Source organism: Spodoptera frugiperda, chromosome 14 (genome assembly GCF_023101765.2).
Source record: "Spodoptera frugiperda isolate SF20-4 chromosome 14, AGI-APGP_CSIRO_Sfru_2.0, whole genome shotgun sequence".
Taxonomy (NCBI): domain Eukaryota; kingdom Metazoa; phylum Arthropoda; class Insecta; order Lepidoptera; family Noctuidae; genus Spodoptera; species Spodoptera frugiperda.
This window is the reverse complement of record NC_064225.1, coordinates 9,609,032-9,627,974: the sequence shown is the minus strand read 5'-3', so window position 1 is coordinate 9,627,974 and position 18,943 is coordinate 9,609,032. Positions and strand designations below refer to the sequence as shown.

The 18,943-nt window shown below is 39.4% G+C and overlaps 2 protein-coding genes across 2 annotated transcripts; both read left to right on the top strand.

Moving 5' to 3' along the window:
- The first annotated feature begins 200 nt into the window (after window positions 1–200).
- Window positions 201–4,575, top strand: LOC118279263 (mediator of RNA polymerase II transcription subunit 20). Its single transcript, XM_035598906.2, has 4 exons — window positions 201–438; window positions 838–980; window positions 1,878–2,137; window positions 4,304–4,575. The coding sequence occupies exons 1-4, from the start codon at window positions 425–427 to the stop codon at window positions 4,511–4,513; spliced, it is 627 nt and encodes a 208-aa protein (XP_035454799.1). The 5' UTR covers window positions 201–424; the 3' UTR covers window positions 4,514–4,575.
- Window positions 4,576–6,014: 1,439 nt separating this feature from the next.
- LOC118279084 (uncharacterized) lies at window positions 6,015–17,972 on the top strand. Its single transcript, XM_035598615.2, has 11 exons — window positions 6,015–6,143; window positions 7,930–8,038; window positions 8,733–8,869; window positions 11,151–11,225; window positions 11,820–11,902; window positions 12,585–12,710; window positions 13,547–13,694; window positions 14,259–14,377; window positions 14,978–15,110; window positions 15,745–16,038; window positions 17,201–17,972. The coding sequence occupies exons 2-11, from the start codon at window positions 8,019–8,021 to the stop codon at window positions 17,497–17,499; spliced, it is 1,434 nt and encodes a 477-aa protein (XP_035454508.2). The 5' UTR covers window positions 6,015–6,143; window positions 7,930–8,018; the 3' UTR covers window positions 17,500–17,972.
- Window positions 17,973–18,943: the final 971 nt, after the last annotated feature.

Below are 18,943 nucleotides of genomic sequence, written 5' to 3'. Positions count from 1 at the left end.
TAACAGGAACACCATTAGGTGTTTTGTATTTTGTGGTAATCAATAAATAAATAAATTAAGTCACTGAGATACGATTGTTGTAAAACTCTGCTATTCTATTCTCTGCGTAGTATGAAACGCTTTAAACTGTCCAAACGTCAGTGTCACTACTATCACTTAGCATCAGTCACATAGACTATACAATATATACTGAGAATCAGTCAGTTTCTAGCGTTGTTGATCGCTGATATCGGCATTTTTCTGTTTGGAATTCTATATCTTATATCCTTTTACGTGTCCTAATAATCGCTTTTGTTGATACTTAACAACTAAAATAACGTATTAAATTTAATTTCCTGATGTATATTGTGGTGTAAACAGAATGAAACTTATCTAACCTCTAATGAAAGTTTGATTACAAACAAAGTCTAAGAAAACAGTTATCATGGGTGTCACAGTGTAAGTAATATCATAAATAGTAATTCCTAGCCCTTTCTATACTATTAACATCTTTTATCAACATCAGCATTGAGTACTTTTGTCAGAAATTGAATGTCAAAAAGTTTTGTTGATTGTTTCCAATTGTAACTTAGCTAATTGACTCTTTCCCCCCAAAAAGCAAATTGACTTCACTGCACGAATGGCGTAGTGGCTGTGCGACGTCTCGTGGGTTCGATTCCCGCACAGTACAATTATTTATCTGATCCACTCTCAACAATAATTGTTTTTCAATATTTGACAGCTGTAGTGATGGGACAAAAAATGTCTTCATTCGTTTGCGCTGTCTAGTTAGCAAAAACATGAGAGACCCTCTATTAATGATAGTATTAGAAAACTGAAGTGCAATATATTTTTCAGTTTACAACAATACCCGGTTCCGGAGAACAAGACTGGTACCTACGTAATAGAGCTGCTTACTAAACGGATACTGGCACTAGGAGCCTCACAACAAGGCCAGTTCCTTGTAGACTGCGAGAGCTATCTGTCACATCCACAGATGGGTAAGTGAATATTTGAATCTCATTTCTAGTCTACAGGGTGTCCCTAAACATATTTTTGAATTAAACTCCGTTACAAACAATTTATTTCTGCTTACTAAAACTTATTCAAGTACAGTAGAAGCTCCTTATTCGTGTTTCCTTCATTCGCAGTTTCACTATTCGCGGATTGAAAAAATGCGATCCAATTCCTATATTCTAAAATTTCTTTATTCGCGGATCGATTCGAAATATCGGTGCGTAACCTAAAAAAATAAATTTGCTATCCTTTGTCAACGCGTCAGTAGAAGGATAAAAAAATAAAATAGACCTTATTACAACTTAGTCTAGATTGTGACTTCTGCCTAAACCTAGTGTGACCTAAACCTGATGATAATAACATTATCATCAGGCAATCTGTATGATCAGAAAGTTCAATTAAACATTTTTTTTATCTACTATTTGCTTCTTAATTTCGTCATCTACGAATGTATCCCCTATAACCCCATACAAATTACCATTCCATATTCACGGTTTCTGTATTCGCGGCATATTTACGGAACGCATACCCCGCGAATAAGGAGCTTCTACTGTATATCCAAAGTGCACCTTGAAACCTTGGAAATATTTTGCTTGTGGGACGTCATCATAATGTTGGAAAACACAACATGTTTAACTTCTCTATCGTATTAGGTAAAACTGTAATGGTAGATGTAAGCATGATGACGAATAAATACATAAAAAAAAAATCCTCAACTCAAACCTCAGTGTCCTCATGACTTCTCTCACAGTTGTTGTGATATACATACAACACCTTGTTCTACCAACAATATTGCCGATACAAAAAATTATATTATGTAGCAGATCTTAAAAAAAAACAAATATGGCACCATAAGTAATCAAATCAAAATAAAATTCCAGGCACAACGAAAACAGTACACATATTTCACAACTCAGAGCAGCCAGCATCGGTATTCTCAATCCTGGACACGGGTTCCAAGAACATCCATGTGATAGCAGATGGCTTGTTCGACCTGCTAATGATGAAGCTCTCCCAACATTACACATCGAAGAAACAAACTAAGATTGAGAGCAAAGGACCGAGGTTTGAACTCGGTGACTTCTGCATAAAACTTGGTTCCGTGACTATGAATCAGAGTTTTAAAGGAATACTTGTTGAGGTAAGGTTTTATTGGTTTCAGTAGAAAAGTCTGTATCTAGACACACGGCAGTGTGTCCGCCAAGTTCGAGCAAAAAAACCGACACACCGGCCGTGGGTTATATTACACGAACCATTTCGGGCCAAGTTCGATCCACCTATAACTCAAAATCTATTTTATCTACGCATATGAAATTTCTAGTATCTGTCGAGATCTACTTACTTATCTAAAATACAAAATTTCATTAATGTACCTATTGTAGGTCTTGAGATATTGACGTCAGAAAATCGCTATCTAGACACACGGCAGTGTGTCCGCCAAGTTCGAGCAAAAAAACCGACACACCGGCCGTGGGTTATATTACACGAACCATTTCGGGCCAAGTTCGACCCACCTATAACTCAAAATCTATTTTATCTACGCATATGAAATTTCTAGTATCTGTCGAGACCTACTTACTTATCTAAAATACAAAATTTCATTAATGTACCTATTGTAGGTCTTGAGATATTGACGTCAGAAAATCGCTATTTTTACTATACACTCACTGACTGACTGACTCACTCACTCACTCACTCACTCATCAAAAACCTAGACCACTTCCAATGGTCGTATTGACTTGAAATTTGGCATGGAGGTAGGTCTTTGGGTCAAGGTAAAGGAAAAAATCTGAAAATGGCCAAGTGTGAGTCGGTTTTAAAAATAATGAAGGTGTAAATTCATACCCCTAAGGAACTAAAACAAAAAAATTATCTATATCTTCCAATGGTCGTACCGACCTAAAATTCGTTACGAAGGTTTGTATTTAGTCAAACTAAAGTAAAATAAGAAAAAAAGAAAATAAACCTTACAAAAATAAATGAAATCCCACCCAAAACATAAATGTGAAAGGCTGCCAAGTTCGATAATATTGGAATGCTTCGCCTATAAAAGAAGTGAGATCTAAATAAGTACCAAGTTCCATACACAGACCTCAGTTAAAAATGATATAACTTGGCAAGTTTTAATAGAAAATTATATACTTGACTCATTGCGTTTAGTAGGTTTATAACAAAGTGTGTGAAAACTTGCCAACTTGTTATATCATTTTTAACTGAGGTCTGTGTATGGAACTTGGTACTTATTTAGATCTCACTTCTTTTATAGGCGAAGCATTCCAATATTATCGAACTTGGCAGCCTTTCACATTTATGTTTTGGGTGGGATTTACTATACACTCACTGACTGACTGACTCACTCACTCATCAAAAACCTAGACCACTTCCAATGGTCGTATTGACTTGAAATTTGGCATGGAGGTAGGTCTTTAGGTCAAGGTAAAGGAAAAAATCTGAAAATGGCCAAGAGTGAGTCGGTTTTAAAAATAATGAAGGTGTAAATTCATACACCTAAGGAACCAAAACAAAAAATTTATCTATATCTTCCAATGGTCGTACCGACCTAAAATTCGTTACGATGGTTTGTATTTAGTCAAAGTAAAGTAAAATAAGAAAAAAGAAAATAAACCTTACAAAAATAAATGAAATCCCATCCAAAACATAAATGTGAAAGGCTGCCAAGTTCGATAATATTGGAATGCTTCGCCTATAAAAGAAGTGAGATCTAAATAAGTACCAAGTTCCATACACAGACCTCAGTTAAAAATGATATAACATGGCAAGTTTTAATAGAAAATTATATACTTGACTCATTGCGTTTAGTAGGTTTATAACTAAGTGTGTGAAAACTTGCCAACTTGTTATATCATTTTTAACTGAGGTCTGTGTATGGAACTTGGTACTTATTTAGATCTCACTTCTTTTATAGGCGAAGCATTCCAATATTATCGAACTTGGCAGCCTTTCACATTTATGTTTTGGTTGGGTAGGTATTACAGTTTTTTTATATTAGTCTCCTTTATTCTTAGTACATGTTTGCTTTATGTTAAACGAAAACGAAACGAAAACGCGTTCGGCCAATCATGGTCGGCGCGAATGTGATGTAAACCGCATTGAAATTGGTTCACTAGTTTTCGAGCTTATTGCAGCCAGATAGACACCGTAACTAAATTACTCCTAAAACCAGTGTAGTGTGTGACACCTCACCCCGTTATTTTGGAAAACAATAACACATATTTTTTTTACGTACCTTCTTATCCCACATCTTAATATATTAAAATTTTGCCTGTTTTATTTATTTATGTTATAGGTGGAGTACCGTCCATGTGTCACACCCAACGCGGTTTGGGGTTTGTTACGTGAGTTCCTGCAAGGTTTCCTCGGTCCCTCTGTAATGGTGCAGGCGCCACAGCATCTGGTCTCCAGAATGAACGAAATATACACTCCCATAGACACTATATACCAGTACTTAGAACACTTCAGTGCTTACAGAAAGATCACCGGCATGAGAAGTGCGTAGCAATCTGATTAAGGATAAATTGGCTAAGTTTTAAGGTTTAAATAAATTGTAAGTTTGTAATATTTTTTTGTTGGTTTTATTTCAGTAGTTTAGTTGGTGATGCTTTTTGTAGAGTATCCTTAGTATGAGTTTGATTTATCGAAACGAGAACGCGTTTGGCGCTCAGAGTGCTTAGTACGAGTTTGCTTTACGTTTAGCGAAAGCGAAACGAGAGCGCATTTGGCTCTCTGATTGGTTAGTTCATCTGCGCCGGCCAATCAGAACGTCGAACGCGGTCTCGTTTCGATTACTTTAAACGTAAACTCGCACTAAGGGTACTGACTTCGTTCAATTGACTTTCGAGTTTCATCTACACCTATATTAGATTAAATTAGATTTGCCGAATCATTTGATGATTTTTCAAGCAAACAAGAAACGTTCCTACCTTATGGACACGAAGACAGTCAATACGGTAGCGTCAGGCTCTTCGGTACGAATGGGGAAGTGGTTTTAGTCACCGCTGTCACAGCCTTTAGCTTTTGCAGCTACTGTTGTAATTCCGACGTACGACTACCGTCACTAACCAATAACAAGAGCACAGTGCGTTGTGTTACCCATATATTTAAAAAGATTTTTATACTGCTTTGCGAATTCTGGACTGTTGAGCGATGCATGCGGCGACAGGTGTTATTATTGTCGTCGCGTCGATTAAACATTTGTTTACTACTTAAATTGGTTTGTTTTGATACCGAATATTTTTAGGCGTAGTGGCAGCGACGTCCGTTTGGTCGATAATAAAATAAACATACATACAAACATCCACATTCTAAACATACCTACATGAGTAACTGTGTCTGATGTAAAAACCATTTGCATAAAGTAAATTCTAGTGTAAAGTACTGGTGAACCAATATGTCAACTTACTCCTTCTTGTGTAATTGTGTAATTAATTTTCGACTTTATCTCTGAATCTATAAAGTAGGGAATCTATTAAAAATGATTGTTCGGTAGGTATAAGATTTTTTCGGAAGAAAATGGTGAACAAATTGTTGTTAGTGTTGGTGGTTCTATTGCAAAGTAAGTACTTTTTATGGGAGGAAAATCATCTAATGACCTCTCCCCCCTTGGGCGAGGCGAGAGGGAGTGTCAGACTCTTACTGACTAAAAACCACCCCGTCTCTACTTCTGCTTTTCGAGCCGGAGCCCCGGTTTACAGAGGACCGACGCGCCGTTCGCACAGGTAAGTAGGTAAGTACTCACTTTTGCGGTCCACGCGCGCCTCATAGAGCCATCAGACCAGTGCTACAGATGAGGCCTAATAGACTGCCTAGCGGGTTACCGGGACTCATTCTCGAAAAGCAAGAATAGGAAAGGGGGTGGTTTTTAGCCAGTAAAAGTCTGACTCTCCCTCTCGCCTGGCCCAAGGCGGAAGAATTCATTAAATGACTTTCCTCTCTTATAAAAATGGCATACCTAGTCTGAGTTTGTTATTTATCTTAGGTAACTAATGTGTAATATGTTCCAGTTTGCAAAATCCAGTCGGTGAAGCTAGACGTGGTGGACTGCGGGATAGACCACGCGCTGGATGTCGTCGAAGGCGATGTAGAACTGAAGCAGTATCCCTGGGTCGGAGTACTGTTCTACAGCTACTGTGAGTTCATAACCCCCCATTTCCCTAAAAGTTTCTATGGAGCATTTCGCAATTTACGAGGTAGAGAGCTAAAAATATTAGGACATATAGCGACCACATTGGCGATATACATATATATATTAAAAGAAGGGCCAAATTAAAAGTAGGTACCCTTAACCGACGAACATGCATGAAAAGACTGATGACTGTTGATGAAGCGAAAGAAGTGTATAAGAACCGTAGCAATTGGCGTTCCATTGTCTCTACCTATCCCCATGGGAGACAGGCGTGAGGTTATGTATGTATGTATGTAGAGCTAAAAATTGGAATATTTTTTCTTTGTAAATCTGCCCCTAATCCCTTCAAAGAACACGAGCGAAGCCGTGGGTAAGAGCTAGTGTTACTATGAGACCGTTCTACCTACCTATACCTATTTCCATTGGAATTGCAACTTCATTGTTTTTGATATGAAGTCGAAATTACAATGAAATAAATTAATTGATCAGTATAGGTTGACCTTCAATTATTCGTACGGTAGTACGAATAATTGAAGGTTACATTAGTAACCTGTACAGGCCCAATCCAATCCTGGACTATTGGTCTTCTCAACCTATCTAGACACACGGCAGTGTGTCCGCCAAGTTCGAGCAAAAAAACCGACACACCGGCCGTGGGTTATATTACACGAACCATTTCGGGCCAAGTTCGACCCACCTATAACTCAAAATCTATTTTATCTACGCATATGAAATTTCTAGTATCTGTCGAGATCTACTTACTTATCTAAAATACAAAATTTCATTAATGTACCTATTGTAGGTCTTGAGATATTGACGTCAGAAAATCGCTATTTTTACTATACACTCACTGACTGACTCACTCACTCACTCATCAAAAACCTAGACCACTTCCGATGGTCGTATTGACTTGAAATTTGGCATGGAGGTAGGTCTTTAGGTCAAGGTAAAGGAAAAAATCTGAAAATGGCCAAGTGTGACGTCGGTTTTAAAAATAATGAAGGTGTAAATTCATACCCCTAAGAAACTAAAACAAAAAAATTATCTATATCTTCCAATGGTCGTACCGACCTAAAATTCTTACGAAGGTTTGTATTTAGTCAAAGTAAAGTAAAATAAGAAAAAAAGAAAATAAACCTTACAAAAATAAATGAAATCCCACCCAAAACATAAATGTGAAAGGCTGCCAAGTTCGAAAATATTGGAATGCTTCGCCTATAAAAGAAGTGAGATCTAAATAATAAGTACCAAGTTCCATACAAAGACCTCAGTTAAAAATGATATAACTTGGCAAGTTTTAATAGAAAATTATATACTTGACTCATTGCGTTTAGTAGGTTTATAACAAAGTGTGTGAAAACTTGCCAACTTGTTATATCATTTTTAACTGAGGTCTTTGTATGGAACTTGGTACTTATTTAGATCTCACTTCTTTTATAGGCGAAGCATTCCAATATTATCGAACTTGGCAGCCTTTCACATTTATGTTTTGGGTGGGATACTGTTCACACAGACCGGCTCTGAAAGGAGAGCAAATTTTATCACGTTGAAAACAGAGTTTTAAGTATTTGTATTAAGGTTTATTTTTTAATGTGCACTGTTTTTGTCATTAAAAATGCTTAAAGGCGCTTGGTGTGAAATAATAAACGCTTCCAGCCAGTCTATGTGATGTGAATTAGTTGTCAACTCCGTTATGACTGACTCCAAGCGTATACGATCCGGTCTGCTGTGAAAAGAAAAATACGCGCCGATGCTCTCCGACCCGTAGAGAATATGGAGATTGTTTGCAGATAGTGAAGATGGAGACAGCCGAGCAGTGACCACAGTCATCTTAATCCAGAGCGAGTTTGTCATCGGTGCGGCCGCCGATATAGCGCCCATGCCAAAACACGACTTTAGGTAATTAGCTATTGTTCATCATCAGCCTGTTCTCGTCCACTGCTGGACATAGGCCTCTCCAATGGCACGCCACTGAGCTCGATCTTCAGCTCTACGCATCCAACCACCACCTTGCGGATATCGTCACTCCACCTAGCTGGAGGGCGCCCTACACTACGCTTGCCTAGACGCGGTCTCCACTCTAGAACACGTTTACCCCAACGGTCATCGGTTCTTCGACAAATGTGACCGGCCCACTGCCATTTCAGCTTGCTAATCCTTTGAGCTATAATTCCTATAGCTTAGCTATTGTTATGCATCCGATAATATTCTCTATTGCTAGATTAATAAAGTTTATTTTGCAGTTCTGGCAGGTTTCCTCACTATGTTTTTCTTCAACGTTTGTCAGTGGTGTGTAAATAATAACTACCGTAAAATCGGGTTTATTTGACCCTTGTGGGTAATTTTGACCCCGACTTTTAAACCAATAAAACTAATATACCGACACTTTGTTCTAGATTCCTATTAGTTAGGTATAGGATTTGGAACAAAGTTACCCCATTGGGTCAAAATAACCCGAACTTACCCGCTTCCATATAACATACGGAAAAAGTCACATTGGCAGGAATTTGCCGTTGGTCGGTTTTGAATCCGCGCCCTCATACATGAGAAGCGGGCGCCTATACCATACATATATCATACATTGATTTTCCAGGCAAAAAACACGCGTATTGCTAGGCGAGGGGTGGGACCGGCCAGGGCGCCGCGTGCGCAACTATGTGATACACCCGGAGTACGAACAGACCTACAACACGGTGGCGCTAGTGCAGCTCAGTACTCCTGTTAGAAATGGTGAGTACCTAATATAATCTGTCATTTTAATTTAATAAAATATAGAACTTTCCAACATATATTGAATTAATTATTATGTTATCGGCTTACTCACGTAAATGTTTGACGAGGAACTCGACAAGTGTCAACTAGAGACTAGTAGCAGCGTGACAGTCGCCGTGTCGTGTGTCGCGGAATGCTGCTCATGAAGATGAGCCTCTGTCTCAAATAGTTACCGATAACATAATAATTAATTTAGTATGTCTCTAGAAAGTTATAATAAAATTACATATTGAATTATTAAATTCAAACCATTAGTTCCCGAAATTCCAGGGCCGTATTATACTTAAGACAAAGTAGGTAAGCCTAGGGCGCCAGATACAGAAGAGGCCCCTGGTAGTAGAAGGCGTTGAGGAGGCGACCGCCTGGACGCCTTTTTTTTATGAAACACTCCGGTAATCGAGCAGACGTATTACCTGCTGGTAAGCAATCGCCGCCGCCCATGGACACTTGAAACACCAGAGGCGTTACAAGTGCGTTGCCGGCTTTTTGGGAGTTAGGAATTTAAGGGTTGTTGTTGGGGAATCGAGGATGGGGAAGATTGGAAAGGGGGAATTGGGCCTCCAGTAACTTAACTTACACAACGAAACACAACGCAAGCGTTGTTTCACGTCGGTTTTCTGTGAGGCCGTGGTATCACTCCGGTCGAGCCGGCCCATTCTTGCTGAAGCATGGCTCTCCCACACTTCCGAAGCATGACTCTACCACACTTGCTATAAATACGCCGAAAACCCGCCTGCACCACTAGCTATAGGTGGGGTCTCTAGGAGCCCATCCAACGAGCGGCCTCAGAGAAGACGATAGCACAGTAGCGAGGTTCATGGGAGACACATGTCTGCTTAGTGATGTGCCGTAAAAGATGTTGCACCACGGGGGCTCGGTGCCCCTTTATTAAACAGTAACTAACGAAACTTTATCTGGGGGCACGGCAGTGCCCCGCCAAGTCGAGCAAAAAAAACCGGCACGGCCGTACCATCCTTTTCTCGAAGCAATTCGGGCCTTTTTCGACCCCCTATAATTCGGTTGTGGATAAAGCAAGAAACCTGAATCTTCAGTAACTAATCCGGCATTGTATAAACACGGAATATTTAAAATTTCAGTCAATTTGAACCAGTAGTTTAAGAATGACAACTTGTTAAAGTTTCTAAATTTTGTCACTCACTGACTCACCGATCATCAAAAGTCCAAGGCACTTCTAGCAGACTTAGAAGCTTCATATTTGGAATACATATAGAGTTTAGTGTCTTAATCATGGGAAAACTTAAATATTTTGTAATTTCGGTCCAGTTTTCCAAATACACCAACTGCATCAATAACTTTGTAATCCCATATAAATATATGGGATTACAAAGTTATTTATGCAGTTGGTTTACATCTCATTAATGTCGACTTTGGAAGTATTAAAGCGCAGGAATCATCAATTTGTGAATACAACAGATTAAGAAGTATTTACCGTCCAGACTTGTCAAAAATTGAGACATCAAAGCCTCCGAGAAAAGCCCATAGAGACAGGGAGTGGGCTTTGAGAAAAACTGTGGCTGAAGCTCAAGAAGTAGTACCGGAAAAGAAAAAGAGGAAGACTACATATAAAAATAAGAAAATATCATAAGACCTTTAACAAAATTCGTTAGAAGTAGATGGTATCAAAAAGAAAGGCTCTACAAAAAGAAGTGAGATCCCATCAAAAACATCCTGTAAAAAACCCAAGTCTCGCAGCTCAGTCTTTCTACCGTCAAAAGTTGTGAGATCCATGTAATACCAAGTCGGTTAATCTATTTAGTGTCTACTTGAAGGACCTTCTGTCTTAAGTTATTACATAAGTTATTATCATGCCAATATTAAAAATATTTAACGTTTTAAACAAATAGATCGACTTGGACATCGCATGAAAACAAAATGAATATTACAATATTATATTAGATTCTTTAGTCTCTCGCGCCTCACGCGATTGAAACTCTCGTTCCTGTTGGTCGCTGGCCCGTCGTGCTGTGTAGTGTGATACATACTAATAATCAAATCAAGCGATGTCCAAGTCGATCTATTTGTTTAAAACGTTAAATATTTTTAATATTGGCATGATAATAACTTATGTAATAACTTAAGACAGAAGGTCCTTCAAGTAGACACTAAATAGATTAACCGACTTGGTATTACATGGATCTCACAACTTTTGACGGTAGAAAGACTGAGCTGCGAGACTTGGGTTTTTTACAGGATGTTTTTGATGGGATTATTTTTTCAGTTAACATCCAGCCAGCCTGCCCGCCTCCGAATTTGTTGAGAAATCCTACGTTTTATGTCATTAAAATGAAAGAAGGTAAGTTTAGAAATAAATAATGTTTTCATTATCTACTTCATTTTGTCTTTCTACGTTTGTTATTTTAAGCAACGTCATGCCTTTAATTCCCGAAGGGGTAGGCAGAAGTGCACATTACGGCGCTTTATGCCGCTATACAATGTATACCCACTTTTTACCATTTGTGTTAAGTCAGTAATAGGGGGTGAGCCTATTGTCATATACTTACTGAGCACAATTCCAGACTCCGTGCTACTACTGAGAAATTTTGGATAAACCGAAAAAAAGCCCAGTGATTTATTTGTCCGTACTGGGAATTGAACCCAAGACCTCTTGTCCGGCAGTCGTACTTGCGACCACTCGACCAACGAGGCAGTCTATTATTATATGAACTACATAATTATGTTAATTTATTTTATGTGCGTTATCTAACTGACGGACTATATACATACCTATGTATTCAACTGCCGTACTCAGAGTCATTTAATGGTTACTTAACCCAATACTTAGCAATTGTTTTCGGTACAAAATCGTTACTAAGGAATAGTTTAAGTAAACATTAAATGTCTCTTGACTGCGGCAGTAAATGTGACTCCCTGTCATCGACTGTTGCAGACGTAGAAGTGCTAAATAAAGAAGTAATCCGCGTGATGCACATTCCTGGGGACATGTGTAAGGAGTTCTACGTCGCGGCCAATGTGAGTATAATTTTATTATAACTTTTGTAAGACATACTAAATTAATTATTATGTTATCGGCTTACTCACGTAACGGTTTGACGAGGAACTCGACTAGTTTCAAGCCATGCTAGAGGCTCATATTCATGAGCAGCATTCTGAAAACATTATATAACTAAATATTTACAACACTGTGGGATCAGCTCCATGTTCCTTGACCACAGAAGAGCTGTAATGTTGTATGTTGTCTAGGAATATTACGGACATGCGGGACAGCTGTTATAATGCCGTATTTGTATCGTGTTGAAATTAGCTCATAGAGAATAATGCACTTTTTGGCTTAACTACTGGGCCTATTTCGCTCATTTTTTGTGTATCGACAGCAAAGATGATAACAAATAGGTATGTGGCTTAAATTAAGTCATAAGAGGTTTCTCCATACGGTATTTATGCAATTCATTATAAATATATTAATAAAGTATACAGGGTATTTTGTAGGTGTACTCCTTCACTTATAGGAGACCACAGCATGCGCTAAGATTACAACTAAGATGAAGTTAGGTATGTATGTATGAATATTATGTTGTAGTATAAAGCTGAAGAGATTGTTTGTTTGTTTGAACGCGCTAATCTCCGGAGATAAACAAGCAGCTCTATCAATACTTGGCTAGTTTTTCACAGAATGTGTTTGGTGTGTTTCTAGCTATACAGTAAGAAGATGCGTCCCCCGCACGTGGCGTGCGCGGTGTCGGCGGAGTCGAGCGGGGTGTGCGTGTGGGGCGCCGGCGCGGCGCTCGTGGCGCGGGACGTCTGGGGGCGCTGGATGCTGGTACTTACATTACACAATGTCACGCCTTTTTATCCTCGAAGGGGTAGGCAGAGGTGCACCTTACGGCACGTACTGTCACTATACAATGTACACCCACTTTTCACCATTTGTGTTATAAGTTCTACTTTTTAGGGTGAGCTACTTACATTATTAAATGGTTTTATTAAACTTGATCCGTTTGGTTGCTTTAGTCATAAAGCCCCCTCACCCCCTTTCTGACGACAGATGTATCTAATTTACACTCTTAATCTTGATGACCATAATTATAATATTATAATCTAACTAGCTTCTCCCAGCGGCTTCACTCGCGTTTTTGTGGGTTTTTTTTTTCTTATGGTATAACGGCCAATTCCAATAACCTATCTATCGGTAGATTTGCTTACTAGAGATATTTTTTGACATAAGCTCCATACAAAATGTGTCAAAATTCTACCTCTGGTAGGATAATCTACCAATAACCTATCGGTAAACGGTCAGACGGATCAGGTGATGGTAAGCAATCTTTTCGCACATGGACACCCGAAACATTATAGGTGTTACAAGTACGTTGCCGGCCTTTTGGGGGTTAGAAATTTAAGGGTTGTTGGGGGATTGGGAATATTGGGGGGGTAATTGGGCCTCCGGTAACCTCACTCACACAACGAAACACACGTTTGTTTCACGTCGATTTTCTATGAGGCCCTGGTGTCACTCCGGTCGAGCCAGCCCATTCATGCCGAAGCATGGCTCTCTCTCAGACTTCTATCTATAAGTGATTTCTATTCTATTCTCTTCTATTCTGCTGTATAATATTCTATTCTAAAATTACTACAGTGTTCTGTTACGTATTTATGTAGCTAGGGTTGGGTGTGCGAGGCCCGGGGTGCGGCGCTCCGTCTCGCTACCTGGACATGATGAGCTACTACCCTTGGGTCGAGAAGAGTCTTGATGACTTCAACAGGATCACCATATCTAAGATATCCAAGCAGAAATATATTTTACGCGGTGAGTACATTTTATAGACCTTATGTCTGTGTTTATAGGGTTGTCTTTTATTTGTCACTAGCTGACCTGGCGAACTTCGTATCACCTCAAACATTTTTTCTCACGTTTTAAATCTTCCCTTCACAAATAATTAAAGACCAAAATTAGCTAAATCGGTCCAGCCGTTCTCGAGTTTTAGCGAGACTAACTAAAAGTAAACTAACTAATATAAGTCATTTTTTTTTTTATAAAAACCTTCTCCTGTCGATAAGCAACACATTAAAAAAGAATCATCCAATTTCGTGCAGTCGTTCAGAAGTTACGCGCGTAAACACATTTTGGAGATTAATTAAAAAAAATATCTTCGCTTATTTTTGCATCAGAGATGGCGTTATATGTCGGAAATTATTTTCTGTTTTCCTGCCTTTAACTTGAAAATTTTCCTGAATTTTGCACACCTCACGGAACCCGAGACCTTTCCAACGAATGCAAAACCGTGGAAATCGGTTCGTGCGTTCTGGAGTTATAGCGTCAGGAAGGAAAACCCGACTTATTTTTATACATATAAGGTTTCTTTTTTTCCAGCAAGCCACTCCTACCAAAGATTCGGCAATTGCGACGAAGAAGAAAAGAAAAACTTGGCGTTCAGAGAGTCCATTGTACTGAGGACGGACAACAGTCAATTTCAGTTTCTAACCTACAATGTAAGCATTTTACGAGTACCTTGGTTCTTTATGTTTTTCAATAAGACGTTGTTTCTTTCTGCCTCGTTGGGTGAGTGGTCGCAAGTGCGGCTGCCGGTAGAAAGATGTCGGGTTCGATTCCGGGGTCGGGCAATGTATTGGTGGGCTTATTTCAGCTTTTCGAAAATTTCTTAGTTCTAGCACGGAGTCTGGAATTGTAGTCGTTATGGCAATAAGCTCACCCCCTATTACATGGGACTTATAACAAAAAATTAGTTCCACAGGTGACCGGTAGAGGCGTTGTAAAATTTTACATATAAAAAAATCTTCTTTTTCTTCTCCTCTAATAACATCTTCTGATTTGTTTCGTTGCGGGATCCAAGACAGTCATTCATTTCCCTGGGACGCGCCGGACTTCAGTGTTCCGGTGTTTTCATGTTTGTATCTACTGTAGATCCTGGCTTACAGGAGTTGCACGGCATAGGAGGTAGTGGCGGGCCTGTCCCATTAAAAAAAAAAAAAAAAACGACCGTTGTCGCTATCGACTATCGACAATACAGTAGTAACTTCAAACTCGTGGTAGAGGTACTATTAATGTAAAATGAATACAATGATCATCAGATAACGCTGTTGGACACAATAGAGTACACCTGCATGACCATGGAGCTGGTCAATGCGTCCGCCGTCTCCGAGATGAGGATCCAGCACTTCTGTAACCGGGTCAACTTTGGAGAACCATGCTATTTCTATAGAGGTATGTTCGTGAACACTAGGGCTTAGGCTTCTAACCTTACCTATTCTATACCTACATTGATAAGTAAAGCTATAGAAGTGTAAACAGGGTAGATTACTAATTTTAATTTTAATGTCCGTCTTGTAATTTATTTTAAAACATATTTTTTATTTTCTTACGGAAACAAATACTTTCAAAGATATTATATTGATTTGTAATATCGCGTGACATTACTTCTAGTTACGTTTTATACGTAGAAATGACGTATTTGCTCTCACTGCTAAACTTTGATTCGTTTTATCTAACCGTCGCACTCGGAGACATTTAATAGTTACTTAACCCAGTCCTTTGGAATCGTTTTCGGTACAAAATTGTTACCAAGGAATAGTTTAAGTAATCATTAAATGTCTCTGAGTGTGGCAGTAAGTATTTTAATCTTATATGACAAAGTAAAAAATACGTGTATAATATTTTTTCATCACCTTACTGACGAACTAAAAAGATTTTTAATTTTCATATCCCATCATCATAGATGTCTATTTATTAATTCTATATTCCAGTGTTGGATCATCTAACACTAGAATTTGGTCTCATTTCCTTGCTCCACTAAGCAATCAATAAAATTATAGTAACTGAATCAATTGTTCACTTACAGGTTCCTCAATGGAGCTCTCTGTGTACATAATGTTCTCTGACAAATGCCTATTCGAGATGTTTGCGTGGGGCTACAATAGGAACATGACGCTGCTAGACATTCAGGAGTGGAAGTGGGAGGAGGGCACTTACTATGACGACTTCACGATGCAGAGGGTCGAGTACAGAGGTACCGCGGCCATGACGGACTTTGGTTACGAGCCCATAGACACTGCTATCTGGGTTCCAGAGTACGATATATGGACCACCACGTTACTAGATAACAGTACTACCACCACACCGATCCCCGATAAAGGTGAGATGATCCTTAACACATTAGACGCCATGTCAGACAACGTTGTCCGACACTATAGGAATAGCCTTTAACAGTTTTTTTTGTTGGCAATGAAAGGCTTAAATACCTCCTTAGATCCAGGTGTAACCACCAACGGCTGACAAAAACCAAGTTTTTTTATGATATAAGCCGGTAAACGAGCAGACGGATCACCTGATGGTAAGCAATCGCCACTGTCCATGGACACCCGAAGCTTCGCTCGCGTTTTCGACGGAATTATTTTCTTATTCGTAAGCAATCCTTTCGTCCATGGACACCCGAAATACCAGAAGCGTTACAAGTGCGTTGCCGACCTTTTGAGGGTTAGGAATTTAAGGGTTGTTAGGGAATCGGGGATTGGGAAGATTGGGAAGGAGGTAATTGGGCCTCCGGTAACTTCACTCACACAACGAAAGCGTTGTTTCACGTCGGTTTTCTGTGAGGCCGTGGTATCTCTCCGGTGCAGCCGGCCCATTCGTGCCGAAGCATGGCTCTCCCACACTTGTACGTCTCACACGCATGTATATGCTAACTATAACTAATATTTGATTGTGCAGATTGTGTCTAGATTTCATTACCTACATTTTAAAGTTTAACAAGCAGCTCCACCGAGACTTGGCTAGTTTTTTACAGAATGTTTTTGTTCGGACAGAAAGTTTCCGCATTTATTATCTATACTATACTAATATTATAAAGCTGAAGAGTTTGTTTGTTTGAACACGCTAATCTCCAGAACTACTGGTTCGAAATTGGAAAATTCAATTTGTGTTGGATAGTCCATTTCTCGAGGAAGATCATAGGCTATAAAACATCACGCTACTATCAATAGGAACCGAGCAGAGCGGGAAAAACTGCGCGGAAGCAGCTAGTACCTATCCAATAAAATACCTACATATGTATGTTTGAAAAATTCTTAAAAAATATATTGTACTAGCTACTTCCCCGCGGTTTCACCCGCTCTGCTCGGCTCCTATTGGTCATAGCGTGATGTTTTATAGCCTATAGCCTTCCTTGATAAATGGACTATCCAACACAAAATAATTATTCAAATCGGACCAGTAGTTCCGGAGATTAGCGCGTTCAAACAAACAAACAAACTCTTCAGCTTTATAATATAAAAAATATATTGTATAAAATGTTTCAGTGTCACGGCCAACTCCAACGCGACCTACTACAACATTTATGAAAACGAAACCAACGCCGAGGCGAAGGACTAAACCCCCCCCTCCCACCACTCGTCCCCGTCCCCGTCCCCGTCCACGCCCACCCCCTCCCCCAAAACCAATGTTAAACATTACGACACCGCGAGTCACGCAGCCCACAGTACCCAGCACAACTACAACGCCAGTAGTCATTACAACGAGCGTTCCGTCAGTTTCGTCAGTTCCGACTCAATCCGAACCCAGCAATATCACAACTACCAACGCTCCCAACAGTACATAGGCGTAGCCAGGTTTTAGTATCGGGAGGGGTTCAAGAAAGTGGTCCCATGAAATCTGTGACTAAAAAAAAGCCCTACGTGGCAGTAAAAAAGAAACAATTTATGTTATAAACAGATTCATAGGGGTAGTCATAGACACCTTTGCCAAACAGGGGATGTAATATGCTAACTAGAAAAATAACGCTCTAATGTCTAGATACGCATTTTTCGGGGGGAAGGGGGGGTGTTTGAACCCCCAAAACCCCCCTGGCTACGCCTATGCAACAGTGTGTAACGTACCGCGCGCCTCAAACAGCCATCAGACCACCACAGATGGGGCCCAGTAAGGCTGATACCTGACCCAGAATTGCGGACTACCTGGCGGTGTTGCCGGGGCTCCGGCTCGAAGGGCAGGAGTCGGAACGGGGCGATTTTTAGTCAGTAAGAGTCTGACACTCCCTCTCGTCTCGCCCAAGGCGGGAGAAGTCATTGGATGATTTTCCAGGATAAAAAAAATGTGTAACGACAAACACAAAATAAAAGTGAGGTATCACATGTGGGACATCCGATTGGCACGTAGTTCCTTTCGCTTTGAAATAAGTACCTATTATAAGAGATATGTCTAATAAAATAAATTAACAATATTTAGGAGTTAAATGATAAATTAAATAAGTGGAGGAAAGCTAATAAAATTGTAACTAATATTTTTTTTTAAAGTTATAAATAAAAAGATTTTGTTTTATTTTTCATTATTACTTTTATATTATAATCCAAAGCTCCCATTATAGTGTTACAATAAATTTTCTGCATACAAAGTCATTCAATTTATTCACTAAGGGTCGATTTATACTAGCGCAGAGTCGAAGCGTATCGAAGCGTCTTTCCAAAACTGCACATAACAAATTCAACCTTAACTCCACTTCGTAAGGGTCAATTTATACTAGCGCAGAGTCGAAGCGTTGTTCGCGTGCACGCGCGAATGCCGACGAAAGCGCGCGCCTTTTTAAAATCTCAGAAGTAATGTGTGCGTTACGCTGTGGAGTTAAGGTTGAATTTGTTATGTTCAGTTTTGTAAAGACGCTTCGATGCGCAACTCTGCGCTAGTATAAATAAAATTGACCCTAAGTGTGCAGTGTACCTATAGACCTCTTGTGTCGTAGTCTAGATTTACCTTGACCTTTTTACTACTTACATAATATGATGTCAAAAATTAAATACTTTTCTAGAAACCGCATTGCAATACACACCCTAATACATAGGTAAGTTGGTTAAAAATACAAATCTACTCTAATACAGCAGCATAACGACAAGCATCAATTCTGTTGCAAATCACATCATCACATCAACAGCCTGAATATCCACTGCTGAGCAAAGGCCTCTTATCACAAGTATTAATCACCACGCTTACTCAAAGCGTGTAATTTAAATTAAAAAGTATGTACATAATATTACTCGACGAAACCACAT